We start from the raw sequence: 18,073 nt of genomic DNA on the forward strand, positions 1-18,073 counted from the left end.
ACAAAGCAGTTAACTAGGTATGGGCTCGTAACATGAAGAGATGGAGAAATTATAAGGGATGTGTTCGAAGGGAACACTGAGGGATAAGACGACAGAGAAATCCAGACAAAGATGGTTATATAAGTCATTGGAAAAGAATGAGGACTACACTGATAGGAAAAAATTCTGGGCCTCATTGATGAAGCAAGGAAGCTGCTTCAGTTCGACTGGTCACCAAAACAAGTAAATAATGGGATGAAACTATATGTATTAACCTTCCTGGTGTCCAGAGGTATGAAAAATTAAGATGAAACCATCATGTTGCATGTTGATCATTTTATTTTATCACGGTTAGCAATTTAGCATTGTTAGCTACGCCAAATGCAAGACATGTATCATTGGTACCCACAATTTTCCCAATTTTGACTGTATAAACTAGCACTACAGTGTCCATCTTTGGCAAGTCAGTGTAGAAGGTGTCACAAATTCAGATATGTAAAAAATCCATGCAAATTACATTTTTATTTATATGTAAAAGCAACTTCTGAATTTTCCCATGTGTGAGACCATGTGTGCCAGATTCGTCCTATTCAAAAGTCTAGATTCTAATATTTTACTGTTTGTGTCTTTTTCACATAATATTTCATTTATTGTGTCAGTACTCATGTGTACTGTATCATATCGTGCACTACTGAACATTTAAAGTGCCACTAAGAACTCACACTATACCGACAATTGTAAATTTAATTTTTGTGATTTTTATAAATTTTTGGCAACACCATTTTCATTCAAAAAGAATTGTTTCCTAATTTCACAACATATTTACATGAAGAAAGGTAAATTTTTGAGAATTTTTGAATGCTTGCAAACATATATTTTTAAGAATTTTCATAAGTTGTCAGTCTTGTCTATAACTCAGTTTGCAGTAAACTGCCACTTAAGATTTGCAGTTACTGTGAATAGGTGACAAATCATGTTACCTAATATCTCTCTTAACTGGAGTGTATATTGCATACATCTGTGTAAACTGACACTATTGTTGAATTTGTTAGTGATCATAACCTCAAAAACATTTTTCTGTTGTAACAGATACCCCATTACGGTTAATTACTTCAGCTCTAGAATGCTAATTGCAATATTTGTAGCATAAAAGACGAATAAATTAAAAGAAACTGAACAAGTTTACTGTTCTGTAAAATACTGCACCAGCCACACTGTAGTTCCATTGAGTATGCTATTCTGAGACATGGGATGAGTTGGTTACTATTTGTAAGCAAATGGAAATTGCCCAGACTACTATAAAGTGATTGAAAATTGCTGCAAACGGATGTGTTGGGAGTGCTAACGAGAATCATATACCACACATACCAAAGAGACCTCAAGTACTATCCTCTCCTGTGGACACTGCCTCCTCTGCTGGAAGTACAGGATCTATCAATAGCCATCCCCTTGACTGTCAGTAGTGTGTTGACGGTAGACCTAGGTGCCCTATACAGTGGAGATGGGAACTGGGCAGGATTCAGGATATCACACTTATCATCCTAATTAACTAATTCAAGGTGCTGTTTCCACTGAAACTGAGCCTGTGAGACTCACCTGTTGGGAACACCCTGTGACTCTTGTCAAGATGAGGCAAATGGAATGTCAGGGGTCTATTAATCATTGGCAGTTCAAATTTGTGGAAAATAATGGTACCTGCACAGTAAATGGCAGCAAGGAATGGGAGTGAATACCATGAGCACTCAGTGTGTATGCCTATAGGAATCATTCAATATGTTGAAGAGGCTGTTCCAGCAGTCACTGAGGGAACTGGATGCAATCAATTGCAGGATGTCGACAATATTATGAAAATTACAGACTGTTATGTGTAACTCACCAAACGAAAGCGTTGGCATGTTGATAGACACACAAACAAACACAAACACACACACAAAATTCAAGCTTTCGCAAGCTCTTCATCAGGAAAGAGGGAAGGAGAGGGAAAGACAAAAGGATGTGGGTTTTAAGGGAGAGGGTAAGGAGTCATTCCAATCCCGGGAGCGGAAAGACTTACCTTGGGGAGAAAAAATGACAGGTATACACTCGCACACACGCACACACATATCCATCCGCACATATACAGACACAGGCAGACATATGTAAAGGCAAAGAGGTTGGTCAGAGATGTCAGTCGAGGTGGAAATACAGGGGTCACACACACACATATTCATCCGCACATATACAGACACAGGCAGACATATGTAAAGGCAAAGAGGTTGGACAGAGATGTCAGTCGAGGCGGAAGTACAGGGGCAAAGATGTTGAATGACAAGTGATGTACAGGGGGGCGGCAACTTGAAATTAGCGGAGGTTGAGGCCTGGTGGGCAACGGAAAGAGAGAATATATTGAAGGGCAAATTCCCATCTCCGGAATTCTGATAGGTTGGTGTCAGTGGGAAGTATCCAGATAACCCAGACGGTGTACCACTGTGCCAAGATGTGCTGGCCGTGCACCAAGGCATGTTTAGCCACAGGGTGATCCTCATTACCAACAAACACTGACTGCCTGTGTCCGCTCATGCGAATGGACAGTTTGTTGCTGGTCATTCCCGCATAGAAGGCTTCACAGTGTAGGCAGGTCAGTTGGTAGATCACGTGGGTGCTTTTACATGTGGCTCTGCCTTTGATCGTGTACACCTTCCGGGTTACAGGACTGGAGTAGGTAGTGGAGGGAGGGTGCATGGGACAGGTTTGACACCGGGGGCGTTTACAATGGTAGGAGCCAGAGGGTAGGGAAGGTGGTTTGGGGATTTCATAGGGATGAACCAAGAGGTTACGAAGGTTAGGTGGACAGCGGAAAGACACTCTTGGTGGAGTGGGGAGGATTTCATGAAGGATGGATCTCATTTCAGGGCAGGATTTGAAGAAGACAAATCCCTGCTGGAGAGCCACATTCAGAGTGTGATCTAGTCCCGGAAAGTATCCTGTCACAAGTGGGGCACTTTTAGGGTTCTTCTGTGGGAGGTTCTGGGTTTCAGGGAATGAGGAAATTGCTCTGGTTATTTGTTTCTGTAGCAGGTTTGGAGGATAGTTGTGGGATGCGAAAGCTGTTTTCAGGTTATTGGTGTAATGGTTCAGGGATTCAGGACTGGAGCAGATTCGTTTGCCAGGAAGACCTAAGCTGTAGGGAAGGGACCGTTTGATATGGAATGGGTGGCAGCTGTCATGATGGAGGTACTGTTGCTTGTTGGTGGATTTGATGTGGATGGATGTGTGAAGCTGGCCATTGTACAGATGGAGGTCAACGTCGAGGAAAGTGGCATGGGATTTGGAGTAGGACCAGGTGAATCTGATGGAACCAAAGGAGTTGAGGTTGGAGAGGAAATTCTGGAGTTCTTCTTCACTGTGAGTCCAGATCATGAAGATGTCATCAATAAATCTGTACCAAACTTTGGGTTGGCAGGCCTGTAACAATATTATGAGAAGGAAAGTTGCTACTCACCATAAGGCAGAGATACTGAGTCGCAGATAGACACAACAAAAAGACTCTCACAATTATACACTCCTGGAAATGGAAAAAAGAACACATTGACACCGGTGTGTCAGACCCACCATACTTGCTCCGGACACTGCGACTGCGAGAGGGCTGTACATGCAATGATCACACGCACGGCACAGCGGACACACCAGGAACCGCGGTGTTGGCCGTCGAATGGCGCTAGCTGCGCAGCATTTGTGCACCGCCGCCGTCAGTGTCAGCCAGTTTGCCGTGGCATACGGAGCTCCATCGCAGTCTTTAACTCTGGTAGCATGCCGCGACAGCATGGACGTGAACCGTATGTGCAGTTGACGGACTTTGAGCGAGGGCGTATAGTGGGCATGCAGGAGGTCGGGTGGACGTACCGCCGAATTGCTCAACACGTGGGGCGTGAGGTCTCCACAGTACATCGATGTTGTCGCCAGTGGTCGGCGGAAGGTGCACGTGCCCGTCGACCTGGGACCGGACCGCAGCGATGCACGGATGCACGCCAAGACCGTAGGATCCTACGCAGTGCCGTAGGGGACCGCACCGCCACTTCCCAGCAAATTAGGGACACTGTTGCTCCTGGGGTATCGGCGAGGACCATTCGCAACCGTCTCCATGAAGCTGGGCTACGGTCCCGCACACCGTTAGGCCGTCTTCCGCTCACTCCCCAACATCGTGCAGCCCGCCTCCAGTGGTGTCGCGACAGGCGTGAATGTAGGGACGAATGGAGACGTGTCGTCTTCAGCGGTGAGAGTCGCTTCTGCCTTGGTGCCAATGATGGTCGTATGCGTGTTTGGCGCCGTGCAGGTGAGCGCCACAATCAGGACTGCATACGACCGAGGCACACAGGGCCAACACCCGGCATCATGGTGTGGGGAGCGATCTCCTACAATGGCCGTACACCACTGGTGATCGTCGAGGGGACACTGAATAGTGCACGGTACATCCAAACCGTCATCGAACCCATCGTTCTACCATTCCTAGACCGGCAAGGGAACTTGCTGTTCCAACAGGACAATGCACGTCCGCATGTATCCCGTGCCACCCAACGTGCTCTAGAAGGTGTAAGTCAACTACCCTGGCCTGCAAGATCTCCGGATCTGTCCCCCATTGAGCATGTTTGGGACTGGACGAAGCATCGTCTCACGCGGTCTGCACGTCCAGCACGAACGCTGGTCCAACTGAGGCGCCAGGTGGAAATGGCATGGCAAGCCGTTCCACAGGACTACATCCAGCATCTCTACGATCGTCTCCATGGGAGAATAGCAGCCTGCATTGCTGCGAAAGGTGGATATACACTGTACTAGTGCCGACATTGTGCATGCTCTGTTGCCTGTGTCTATGTGCCTGTGGTTCTGTCAGTGTGATCATGTGATGTATCTGACCCCAGGAATGTGTCAATAAAGTTTCCCCTTCCTGGGACGATGAATTCACGGTGTTCTTATTTCAATTTCCAGGAGTGTAGCTTCACACACACACACGACTGCAGTCTCAGGTAACTGAAACCAAACTGTGAGCTGCACGATGGGAGTGGCAACTGGGTACAAATAAGGACAAGGCTGAAGTGGGAAGGGGGGAGGTTGGCAGACAATGAAGTGCTGCAGGTTACACTGAGGGCAGGAGAGAGATGGGGGTGGGGGGTAGGGGAGGAGAGAAATAAAAAGACTAGGTGTGATGGTGCATTGATGGCTGTGTGGTGGTGGAATGGCAACAGGGAAGGATCCTTCCCACCAACAATGTCTTCTCTGAATCACACAGGTGGGAATTTTCCCTGCCATACTCGTACATCCTACATTCAAGTAACCCTTCTGGCCCTAACCTTCGTTAGGCACTGTCCTCACCCATCCAGCCCCTTCCCTGTTCCCATTCCAACACTACACAGCTGTCATTCCACTACCACATCCAGTCTTTCTATTTCTCTCCTTTTCTGCTACTACCCCCCTCCCTCCGCTGCTCTCAGTCTAACCTGCAGCATTTCGCTGTCTTCCATCCCCAGCATTCTATCGCTCCCCCTTCCTGCTTCAGCCTCCTCCTTACCCCCACAAGTCGTCACTCCCATCATGCACTGGTACTGCTGCTCACAGTGTGGTTTCAGTTGCCAGAGACTGCATTTGTGTGAGTGCATGTGCGCGCGCGCGTGTGTGTGTGTGTGTGTGTGTGTGTGTGTGTGTTGTTGATGACGGCCTTAACAGCTGAAAGCTATAATTGTGCCTATCTGCGACTCAGCATCTCTGCTATATGGTGAGTAGCAACTTTCCTTCTCCTAATATTGTTACATTCCATCCTGGATTTTTCATTGTTTGATTCAGCCTAGGCTGTGATTTTCCTAGACTTGCTCCATACAGTTGACAACTGTAGGGCCAGCTAAATGGGTCAGGTGTGCACTGCACATCAGACGCTGCTATCCAGGTAGCTGACCACGTGTGGGGTGCACACCAGGCCTCCCTTTTTTATTTCAGGTGACTTTCCACCCAGTCCGGATTACAATAACTGTAGGAGAACTGGAAGTATCAGTGTAAGATCTGAAGAAATAATCTCCCTACATGAGAGAGTATTCAAATCCCACTGGTCAACTGTCAAAGTATTTTCAATAAAATGCCAGGCTTTGAAGTGCTCTTAAAATGTGGCGAAGCTCACATAATAGCAGGTAAACCTGAAACTGACAGCAGCAACATTTTGGGGAAAATTTAACTGTATATTGGAAGGATAGGCTGATCAGAAATGGAGGTGGTGTATTTGTTGCAATTGTAGTGCACTGATCATGTACTGGCATAATAATGTGAGTCTGAGGAGTGTACTCCAGCTGCACTGTAAGCAGGATAGTCTGGAATGTTGTCACTGTAATAATTCAACAACACTGATGCAATGTTGTGAGGCAGGTTAGCTTTCTGAAACAGCAGACTCAGTGCTACTGCACAAACTCATGCAGCACAGCGCAAGAAAGATTTCCACGCTGGCAGCCACATTGGTGTTTTAGGATATGTGACTGGTAGTAGTGCAAGCACACAACAAACATGTCGCTGTCAGCTATAAGCCCTGGACATTTTGCAAAGAAATTACTCTCAGTCTCGAAGCTCTAGTTGTATGAAGGGGCTATGCCAGATGAGGTCACCACATGGAACTGCCAGTAGAAGTCACTGACTCAAGGCACTATAATTTGGTGTCAGAATTAGCAGTAGCTTTGTCACTCAGCACAGTATCGGGATCATGATCTTCTGTGTCAACACAGTGCTGTATGTGATGAACAATTTTGTTATTTTTTGGCTGGTTTAACAGACATGGAACAAGGCATGACTGTCATCATAACTTGAAGGCTTAGTCTGGAGGAGCCAACTGACTTATCTGAGCTTAAGGCAAGACCCACAAGAAAGATAGGCCAGACGTGTATGTCGCAGAATGTGACACTGCAGGTCTTACAAGTGGCAACAGCTGTCTCCAGCAGGGAGCGAGTAGCTGTTTCAGAAGAGTTTAATAATTTTTGACTGCACATTTAAATGCATGCAAGCTCTTGACAGCACATGACAAAGTTACCATTTTTAGTGGGTACCTTATCAATTATATATTGGTTTGCCTTGGGCCTTGCACGGAGGAGTGATTGCAATGTATAGAGGACAAGCCGAATAGTGTGGTGTCACATGTTCGTTGCGAGGCTGGTATTTCTCGTGGGGCCCAGTTTAAGGGTAATTTGGTGTCTGTTGGGAGTACACAATGCAATCTGCTTGGGCATATTGTACCATATATAGAGTCAATGCCTCTAACCCATTTATACGTGTCGTTGGTATGGTCATATTGAAGTGTAGAGAAGCTAGGTGCTTCATGATATGATGTAAAGAGTAGTTCATAATTATTTATTGGAGTTGTGATTTTTTTGTACTTATTTTATCTAATGAGGAGTAAAAGTGTTGCAATGGCAGAGTCGGAGATGAACGGCTTGCTGGAGCCAGAAGCATCATTGGTACTGTTAGAAAAGGTAGTGCAGCTGCCAGTCGATAGTATGAGTTACATGGGTGGTTGACATCTAGGAATGAACAGTCAGCATTGTTTCATGCACCACAGCATGAGGTGGATCCACCTGCCACAGGATTAATTCTCCCTTCTTCTGGAAAATCATCCGAAGGTGTGCAGTGATTCTTACAGGACCAAAGGACGTTGGCGGAGATAGGCTGCTGGACCGACAATCAGTTGTTGCGAGTAGCAAAATTGTGGCTAGTGAGAGAAGAAAAAAAAAAAAGAAAAAAAAAATACATAAAGTGTACAGAGGGCTTAAAGAATGCAGCAAACTTAGATTAGGAGGAGAAAGGGCTTTTACAAAGATAAAGAAACAAAATAGTGTGAGGTGTTTTTGGAGAGGTTGAGCATTTGTGAAGAGACATGGGAAAATTATGGAAGATTTTGCAGACAGGAAGAGGAAAGTTAATATACATGCAAATGCAGCTTTGTTGCAAGACGCTGAACACAGGGGATTTGATTCTTTTCTGAGGGAGGTACGGTCAGAGGTGTCAAGAAGGGTGCGTACAGGTGCACCAAAGGATCTGCAGTCTGCTATTAGGTTAGTGATGGAATGCGAAGAAGTTGATGTATCAACAGGAATGTGGGATAGACGTGGTATTTTCTGCAAACATTTAGTGTCACTGGTGTGGATGGATGCAGCACTTACAGAGGTAGTGTCACCAATAGCAGGGAGGGGGCGGGGGGGGGGGGGGGGGAGAACAATATGGAAAGTATCAGCAGCAGAGTTTTTGTAATGGACATGGGGATGGACAAGGAGGTAGTAAGCAGCCATTAAATGCAAGGGGAATTTGAAGTCCAGCTAAAGGTATTCCCATTAAAATCATATGCAATGAATACTTATGCAGAGGTGGAGGTGGAGTGTGCAGTAATAGATAAATGAAATGAAATAATCATGTAGCATTGTTGGCCAGAAGGCCCCATCCAGGGAAGTTCAGCCACCGGGTTGCAAGTCTTACTTCAGGTGACACCACATTGGGCGACTCGGATGTCAGTGATGATGAAATGATGATGTGGACAACACAACACCCAGTCTATGAGCAGAGATAATGGGTGGTGTAAGAAGTAAAGTGTACAAGTTTTTGTTGAATACAGGGGCACATGTTGGTTGCCAACAGAGGATTAGTAGGACGGCGGCAATGGAACCCACTACACTTTTCTTGGTAGTGGGCACGAGCCTTCTGATGAAATGCTATGTGCCAAGAAAGTCACCTCTGGTTGTCCAAACACACACTTCAACATGTTTAGGACAACGTTGTAAGTAGCGAGATGTGTGAAAACCTGAGTACAGTGCTGCTGGTGTAATTCTGGCATTTCTGAGAAGCTGAGAACATCATCAAGGTAGGCAAAACAATGTGGCAATCCTCGTAGTACAGAATCAATGAATCTCTCCCAGGTTTGTGCCACGCTCCTGAGGCCAGAGGTCACAAACAGGCTCTCAAATAAAAACGTGTAATTATTACCCTCTTGGGAATGTCTTTCTTGGCCACAGGGATCTCTGTGTACACTTTGGCACAGTCAAGGACACTGAACACTCATTTCCCACTCAATGCTGGTTGTAATCTTTTAAGTGTGGCACTGGTATAGTCCTAGCATTCAAAGCACAGTAGTTCCTGCATGGCTGCCATGCACCATTCTTTTTGGGGACCAGGTGCAGCAGACTTGACCACTGTACAGATGTCTTAATACTTCTGCTAGCATTGCTTCAAACTGAGTCTTTGTTATGGCGTATCTGTCTGGGGCCAACTGCCTCGGCCTACACAAAACGGAGGGACCTGCAGTGGTATTAATATAATGAACAGTATTGTGGCACACCTGCTGTGGGGCCCAGGGAGGCCTGAAAAGTACTGGGAACTGGTCGAGTAATTGGTGAACTCGCCTGCCACCACCTGGATGAGTTTGACATCACAGTTGGTCACATGATGTCGAGACATTGATATCTGGTCTCTTGACAACCTGGTGACTGTCTAGCAGGCAGGTGTCAGTGACATTGGGCAGCAGGTGGTAGTGGGCGAGTAGGTCCACACCAATGACTGGTTCCGCTAAATCGGTGATGACGAATTTCCATGTTATTGCATGATGCAATCCCAAGAGTAATTCCATATGCTGTATTCCATACGTCTGAATATCGGAAACTGGAATAGTGGGCTGCTGTCATCTTGTAGGTGGTGGTTGGGTGATACTTATGTGCCTTGTCCCACAGCAGAATAATTAAATCTGAGCAGGTAACTATCAAGAATTCGTGTCACAGCTTACGGTCGGTGAGATACAGGTGGGAAGAGGGACAGACAGGTGTGTCAACTTCAGCTTGGCACTTAACATTTTCATATGCACATGCCACATCGCACTTGTGTGCTTGATCCCCAAATTGCTGATGATACCAGCATAAATTCATGACTTGGACATCAACGCGATGGGAGGCACTGTGACTGGAGCAGCTCCACGATCACCATTGGTAATTACTTCTAGCACCACGATCAGTGAGGAGTTCACTCAGTTGATTAGACAGAGCATCAGTTTTTCTCATCCAGCCATCATTTAATTGTTGCTCCAATGGTGTCACTTTTTTTGAAAGCTTGTTGCAATCAGGTTTTGTTTCTGTTGCGGTGCTGTTGCACATAAGGATAGCGTCAGATCCAGAAGTGGGCACAGTAGCATCTCGCATCCTGGCAGCCAATGCAGCCACTTCATCCAAGGACATCTCAGTAAGAGTCAATTATCGCTTTAATTTGTGCTGGCAGGCTACTGCTCCATATTGTGTGTAGTAATGTGTCTGGCTCGGTGTGAGGGTCCACTTTGCTTCTTAAGAGATGTACATATTGTGAGAGTTTCTTGTCACAGATGTCTTCTTGTGTAAGTACCTTTCGTACTCTCTTCCCTTGAGAGGCAGACACTCAGTGTATTAATTCTGACTTCAGTTTAGAATATGCACCATGTCCGGCGGTGTCATTATTATATCTTATACTTCTGCCATGATTCTGGGGTCAAGTTGACTTACTACCAGGGTGTATTTAGTGGCATCCATCATTATGCCAGAACATAAAAAAATTTGCTTCTACTTGTGCCAACCAGACAGTTGGAATGGTAGGCCAGAACAGTGGAAGTCATACCACCAGTCTTCACGTGTATGCATTTCTTAATCTGGCATTTTATTACTGCATATCGCTGTTTTCTTGTCACAAACTCTTCGTCTGAGCAACGATCACATCAGGATCACCACTGAAGCTATCTTATAGGGCTATAAGATAGCCACTAAACTGCATGTGATAAGTGGGTGTACAGCACACGGCAAATGCAAGCGTTATTCTTTCTACCATATTCAAAAAACTCTCCACTCTCAGCTATATATAGGAAAGTAGTGTATGTCAAGAGCAGGAACATTTATTGAAAATGAAAAGGATAAGTAAACTTGTCACTATGACAGATAACAACGGAATAATCATATTAAAAACTAAAACCACAGAATTCAATAGTGTCTCTTCTTAGGCATGGAATAAGGGAGCACATCAGTGCCCCAGGTGGCGAGCGCGTGAACTTCTTTGACATAACTTGGCAATCGGCTGATTGCGCTGCAGAATGCGTGATCTCCACCATCACCACAATTTCATTCTGGAAACATCCCCCAGGCTGTGGCTAATCCATGTCTCTGCAATATCCTTTCTTCCATGAGTGCTAGTTCCGTAAGATTTGCAGAAGAACTTCTGTGAAGTTTGGAAGGTTTGAGACGAGGTACTGCTGGCAGCAAAGCTGTGAGGACGTGTTCTGAGTCGTACTTGGGTAGTTCAGTTGGTACAGCACTTCCCCGTGAAAGGCAAAGGTCCCGAGTTTGAGTCTTGGTCTGGTACACAGGTTTAATCTGCCTGGAAGTTTCATATCAGCACACACTCCACAGCAGAGTGAAAATTTCATTCTGGAAACATCCCACAGGCTGTAGCTAAGCCATATCTCCACAATATCTTTCCTTCCAGGAGAGCTTGTCTTGCAAGTTTTGCAAAAGAGCTTCTGTGAGTTTGGAAGGTAGGAGACAAGATGCTGGTGAAGTAAAGTTGTGAGGATGGGTCATGAGTCATGCTTGGGTAGCTCAGTTTGTAGAGCACTTGCCCGCAAAAGGCAAAGGTTCCAATTTCGATTCTCTGTCTGGCACACAATTTTAATTTGCTGGGAAGCTTCATATCAGTGCACACTCCGGTGCAGAGTGAAAATTTCATTCTGTATATTTTTATTGTTAGTATGAGTTACATTTGTAGAGATTTGTGAAAAGAACTAAAAGTTAAAATTTGTGTTAAGCTACACCAGCACCCCAGTTCACTCAAAATACAAAAATATGAGTAATTAGAAGCATGTAACAACATAATTCTAGCAAGCCTATTGTAAACAATTACACAAATACACACTATTTTTACCTATGTTTCAAAACACTTCCGCTCTCTGCTGTATTGCCATGAACAAATTATCAATGATTTGTATTTAACTCCTTTCTGCACTGAAGCATGATACATTAGAGTGATGTGCAGCTCATTTTTAGGGTTCTGTACCTCAGTCGGTTGAAACGGAACTATCATACAATCACTTTGTTGTCCGCCCGTCTGTCTGTCTGTCTGTCAACCCATTCTCAGGAATGGGTATACATATCAATTAGAAATTTTTGCCACACACTAACATCTATGGTCCCTTGGTGGTGTAATAAAGTGATGCTCCTAAGTTGACTAAGTCCATGCACTCAGAAGATATGGCCATTTATGTTACATATTTTGATATTCACAAACTTGCTCATCAAAACCTATAGGGTTTTCGATCTAGAATCATGAAATTTGGCATGATGCAACAATTAATAGCAAAAGTAAAGGGAAAAACCCAAAAAGTGTTAATTTGTTATTATATCACATGAAAAATTTTTCTTTTGTCATTTGTTGTCCAACTTAAAACTTAAAATTTAAACATTTTCAAAGGTCTTGGAATTCCCAAGGCCAATATCTTGCCATAACCAATCATCAGTCTCCTGCCTGGATTGATGTGGCTTGCCAAGAATTTCTCTCCTGTGCCAACCTCTTCATCTCAGAGTACCATTTGCAACCTTCACCCTCAATTATTTGCTGGATGTATACCAGTCTCTGTCTTCCTCTGCAGTTTTTTCTCTCTGCAGCTCCCTTTAGTACCATGGAAGTTATTTCCCTGATGTCTTAACAGGTGTCCTGCCATCCTGTCCCTTCTTCTTGTCAGTGTTTTCCATATATTCCTTTCCTCACCAATTCTCCAGAGAACATCCTCATTCCTTACCTTATCATTCCACTACATTTCCGACATTCTTCTGTAGCACCCCATCTCCAATGCTTCACTTCTCTTATGTTTCAATTTTCCTGAAGTCCATGTTTCACTACCTCACAATACTGTGCTCCAAACATACATTCTCAGAAATTTTTTCCTCAAATTAAAGCCTATGTTTGATGCTAGTAGACCTCCCTTGGCCCTGAATGCCCTTTTTAACATTTCTTGTCTGCTTTTTATGCCCTCCCAGCTGCGTTCATCATGGGTTATTTTGCTGCCTAAGTAGCAGAATTCCTTAACTTCATCTTCTTTGTGATCACCAATGCATGAGCTGTTGAGCTGATTATGCAATAATTCTTGCACTTGTCAGTTCTTGCAGTCTTTGGAATTCTGTGGACAATGTTTCTCTGAAAGTCAGATGGTATATTGCCAGATTCATACATTCTACACAGCAACATGAATAGTCATTTTCTTGTCACTTGCCTCAGTGATTTTAGAAATTCTAATGGAATGTTATCTGTCCCACCTGCCTTATTCAATCTTAAGTCTTCCAAAGCTCTTCTAAATTCTGATTCTAATACTGGATCCCCTACCTCTTCTATACTGACTCTTGTTTCTTCTTGCATCACATCATCAGACAAGTCTTCCTCCTCATAGAGGCCTTCAGTGTACTCTTTCCACCTATCTGCTCTCTCCTCTGCATTTTGCAGTGGAATTCCCATTGCACCATCTTCGCTTTTAACTTTGACGAATGTTGTTTTGACTTTCCTATATGGTAAGTCAGACCTTCTGACAATCATTTCCTTTCTGATTTCTTCACATTCTTCATGCAGCCATTTAGTCTTAGCTTCTCTGTACTTCCTATTTATTTCAAGCCTAAGTAACTTGCATTTTTCTTTACCTGAATGTCCCAGAACATTTTTGTACTTCCTCCTTTTGTCGATCAACTGAAGTATCTCTTCTGTTACCCATGGTTTCTTCACAGTTACCTTCTTTGTATCTATGTGATTGCCTTTTCTATAGATGTCCATTCCTCTTAAACTGAACTGCCTACTGCGCTACTGCTTATTAGAGTACCTATAACCTCAGAGAACTTCATGCATCTCTCTTCATTCCTCAGTACTTCCGTATCCCACTTTTTTGCGCATTGATTTCAATTCAGCTTCTTGAACTTCAGCCTACTCTTCATAACTACTACATCTGAGTCTATATCTGCTCAAGTACACTTTACAATCCAGTATCTGATTTCAGAATCTCTGCCTGAGCATGATGTAATCAAACTGAAATCTTCCCTTATCTCCTGGCTTTTCCAAGTATATCTCCTCCTCTTGTGACACTTGAACAGAATATTCGCTATTACAGAACTCAATTATTCTTTCTCATCTCTCAATCCTGCTACCAAGCCCATATTCTCCCACAACTCTTTCTTCTACTTCTTCCCCTACAACCACATTCCAATCTCCCATGAATATTAGACTTCCATCGCCCTTTACGCAATCAGTTACACGTTCAATATCCTCATATACTTTCTCTATCTCTTCATCTCAACTTGCGACATTGGAATGTATACCTGAACTACCATTGTCAGTATTGTTTTGCTGTCAATTCTGATGAAACAACACTATCACTGAACTGTTCACATTAATTCACTCTCTGACGACCCACTCCTGTTGCACCATTTTCTGCTGCTGTTGATATTATCCTATACTCATCTGACAAGAAATCCTTGTCTTCTTTCCATTTCACTTTACTGACCCCTCACTATATCTAGATTGTGCCTTAGCATTTCATTTCACAGATTTTCAGGACATGTGGCCTTGAATTGAAAGGCGTCACCGTGATCTCTCCCCTGGCAAAAGATTCTGGGTTGGTCCCCCAATACAGGAAAAAAATCATTGAAATTCTCAATTCCCAGGATGAATGAACTGTTTATACACATAACTAAGTATGTGCAGAACTCTCAGAGCAATTCTTCTTCTAGTGTAATGTTTGTGAATATTTGTACTACTCTCAAAACTTCTCCAATCGAGACTGATATGGGCAGGATGAACTGTTATAGAACTTTGTTCCTTTCAGCCAAATATCCCAGCAAGCTGGAAGTTTCCAATTGGGAATATTTGGGAGAGGATTTCCTGTTCCAGCATTCACCTGATAACCAAAGGAAACTTTCCTAAAAACCTGCTCAGAATCTAACCCCCCCCCCCCCTCCCCCGACCAGCTGTGCACGGTATAAGACAAAAATAAATAAAATCTGTGTATGTGTGTATATGTTTGAGTAAATGCATTATAAGGGTGTTGTTAATATTTCCAGCCAGTTAAACATACACCTGCAAGATGAAAAATGTGAAACACAGAATTCCAAGGATTTTCTTTTCTGCAACAAATTTTTTTTTTTTTTTACCTAAATGATGAATAATTCCAGAATATTAACTCATAGAACATCTGTGCCTGAACATATGCAAAATATGTTAACTTACTGATTTCAAAGCCCTCAAAGTTAGTAATTATTTTTGTAGCAGAAACAGCTGAATTAATGGTTTTTGTATATTTACTACAGGGTTTCAGCAAATTTCGTTTTTCATCAATAAGTATTCTTAAGAAGGTAAAGCATCCCCCACTCCCATATGTTTATGTCTTGAGAATAAAGTGTGGAATATTAAAAATCAAATAAACAAAATTTTGCAAAACACAAACAAAAGATTGTTTCCATCTATAATTGGAAATAGAACTTTCAAACACAGCTTTCTGGGAAAGTCTAGTTTGTTTAATTCATTTTCGAACATTTAGACAGCTTGTGACCAGTTCTCTTCAGGTACCTTGAGCAATGGCTAGGAATGCATAAGAAAGTACTGCTGATGCATTCTGGAAAGAACAGTTGGTGAAGTAATTACAAAATGGTGCAAAAAAAATGACACCAACAGCCCAGACAGGCGCCCAAAAAATTGTTCTTTATGTATAATATTGAAATGGCAAGAAATAGTAAGTACTGTTTTCAGTAACATGGGTTCTACATATTTCATCATAGATAACAAAGCAACATACCACCATTAGTATCCCTTTTTATTTCCGTTTTCAATAAATTTTGGTATTCTTCAACTTGATCTGGCAATGTTTTAAAGACTCCATCAATTATCATGAACATGTAAAAGAGAGGCCACTCACATTCAATATTTTCAAATTCCTGAAAAAGACAGAAAAAAAGGAAACATACATAAAATGATATATAAAATCTTTTCTGAATGAAGAAATCAAAAGTTTGATCAACGAATATGTCATATCTTTAGATGATACTATTGTATATGATTTAGATAAACTAGAACTTAATAATCACATTATCAATACCCTTATCTCCCCTTCATTATAGAATCTTCGCTTATCATCTTCCAGTTTACATTTGAAGCCATCTCGTCCAAAACGCCTAAACCCATATGAACCTTTCAGTCGACGAATGATATTTGCTTTAGTCTCTTCATACAAAACCTCCTCATGGGTTGCAAAAGCTGGGAATGATACTGTTGGGATCAATGATGAATCAGCTCCCTAAGACACAAATGAACCAAATGTTAGGAGCATTCAAGATTTATACAAGAAAAATCTGAGTAATCTGAGTTAATTAAAATATAAAAGTAAAAATGAATATTAATATTACTTGAGAGATAAGACTTTCTATCTGTTCCTTCCTCTTCATTTATTCATTAACACATCTAGTTTCACAGGACTGAACTGAGGAGCCAATCTACATGGCCACTGAATGAGTCAGTACACAAAATTACATAAGAAATGTAATAATAAATAAAATAAAATTTATAGAAAAACAAGCTGCCAAGTACATCTTTAGCTATCAGGTGGTTATGTTTAAAGTTCTGTTGCTTCAAGCACTGCAGTGCAGGCTGCATACATTGCAGGACACCAATACATCATAGCTATAGTTATTAATCGGTGTGCTCATGGAGTATACAGAAAAAAATAATAGTTCTACTTTCTTCCACCTGCTGAAAATATGGTACTGTAAGCAGTCAGAATGTGGACTGTTTCCTGTTTTGATGTCACTATGCTGTTTGTCACTTGGTGACATCTATTGCTTTCTTTTGTGAAGTGACTGTTGGTGGAAAGGATTAAAAAGGCTGAAGTTTTCCATGTGAAATACAATGGCTACTAACAAGAAAGACCATCCACTACTGGTAAAGTTGTTTTATCAAAATGGTAGCAATAGCAGCCCTGCGGGAATATTGCCAACAGAAACAGCTCCGAAGAGGCCTCATGTCAATGCATGAGCTAAAGAATACGAACAAGAAATCTGAAGAAATAAGTGAATTTGGTGGTGCAGCACACAGGATATGGCCTTCTCTCATGGCAGTTGTTGATGAAGTTGCTGTAGTTATAGCTGGCCATGCAGCACACGCCTCAAATTTTGCATCCAGTGCTCAAGCATGTCGTGGGAATTATATCTCTCTAGTCAATGGTACAAAAAATTTTGTGGTGTCTTTTACACTGGTATCCCTACATGAACCACAATGTGCACTAAATGGATCCCCCAAACAGGCTACAACACCATGAATTGCCCTTCATTTTTTTCATAGAAATGAATGACATGTGGTTGGGGATTATTCTTTGGATGGGTGAGCCACATTTTGCTCAACACAGTGCCAAGAATGCAGAGGACTGTTATGTATGAGTTTCCACTCTGCCAAATATTGCACAAGAACATCCACTGCACTCACCTTATGTGACTGTGTGGTGTGGCTTCACAAGCTCCTTCATTCTTAGTCCATTTTTCATCGAGGAGATAAAACCTTGTGGGCCTGTTAGGTGTATAGCGGCATCTGCACATGGACTTCCTTGTGCAGCACTTAATTGCAGCTTTGCAAGAACGAAACTGTGTCTGCACCACTATTTTCATGCAAGATGGGGCGACACCACACACCACTTACTAAGTGAAAGATTTGCTTTGAGAAACCTCCAGCAAAGATCGCATCAACTCTAGGAAATTTCAAGATGTGTGGCCTACCAGATCCCTCAACCAAAATCCATGTGACTTCTCATTGTGGGGATATCTGAAAGAAGGTGTCTATCAGGGATGTATCCAGACTCTTCTTGATTGAAAGGATAGCATATGATGACATATCACTCTGATTACCTGAGAATGCTGTGAGCAGCTGTCAACCGTGTCGTGTTATGAATGGAACATGTAGCTGAGTCCGGAGATCATACTGAATGAATGTTGTAACTTGTGACCATATCCTCATAAACATGCCACAATCACTGCTATCTTGTGTTTGATTGTTCCTCCCCTCTTCCTGCAGTTTACCATGCTAT

General features: G+C 42.8%; 1 protein-coding gene across 6 annotated transcripts in view; it reads right to left on the minus strand.

The window, feature by feature from the left end:
* The window catches only part of LOC126190722 (probable phosphorylase b kinase regulatory subunit beta), a 181,220-nt gene that overhangs the window by 114,205 nt on the left and 48,942 nt on the right, over positions 1–18,073 (minus strand). For all 6 annotated transcript variants that reach the window (XM_049931205.1, XM_049931203.1, XM_049931202.1 and 3 more), the window contains 2 exons: positions 16,100–16,297; positions 15,800–15,938 (listed from right to left, as the gene is read on the minus strand). In XM_049931205.1, the coding sequence (XP_049787162.1) occupies positions 15,800–15,938; positions 16,100–16,297 (337 nt within the window). The remainder of the gene's footprint in view (positions 1–15,799; positions 15,939–16,099; positions 16,298–18,073) is intronic.

This window comes from Schistocerca cancellata, chromosome 6, assembly GCF_023864275.1.
Source record: "Schistocerca cancellata isolate TAMUIC-IGC-003103 chromosome 6, iqSchCanc2.1, whole genome shotgun sequence".
Classification (NCBI taxonomy): domain Eukaryota; kingdom Metazoa; phylum Arthropoda; class Insecta; order Orthoptera; family Acrididae; genus Schistocerca; species Schistocerca cancellata.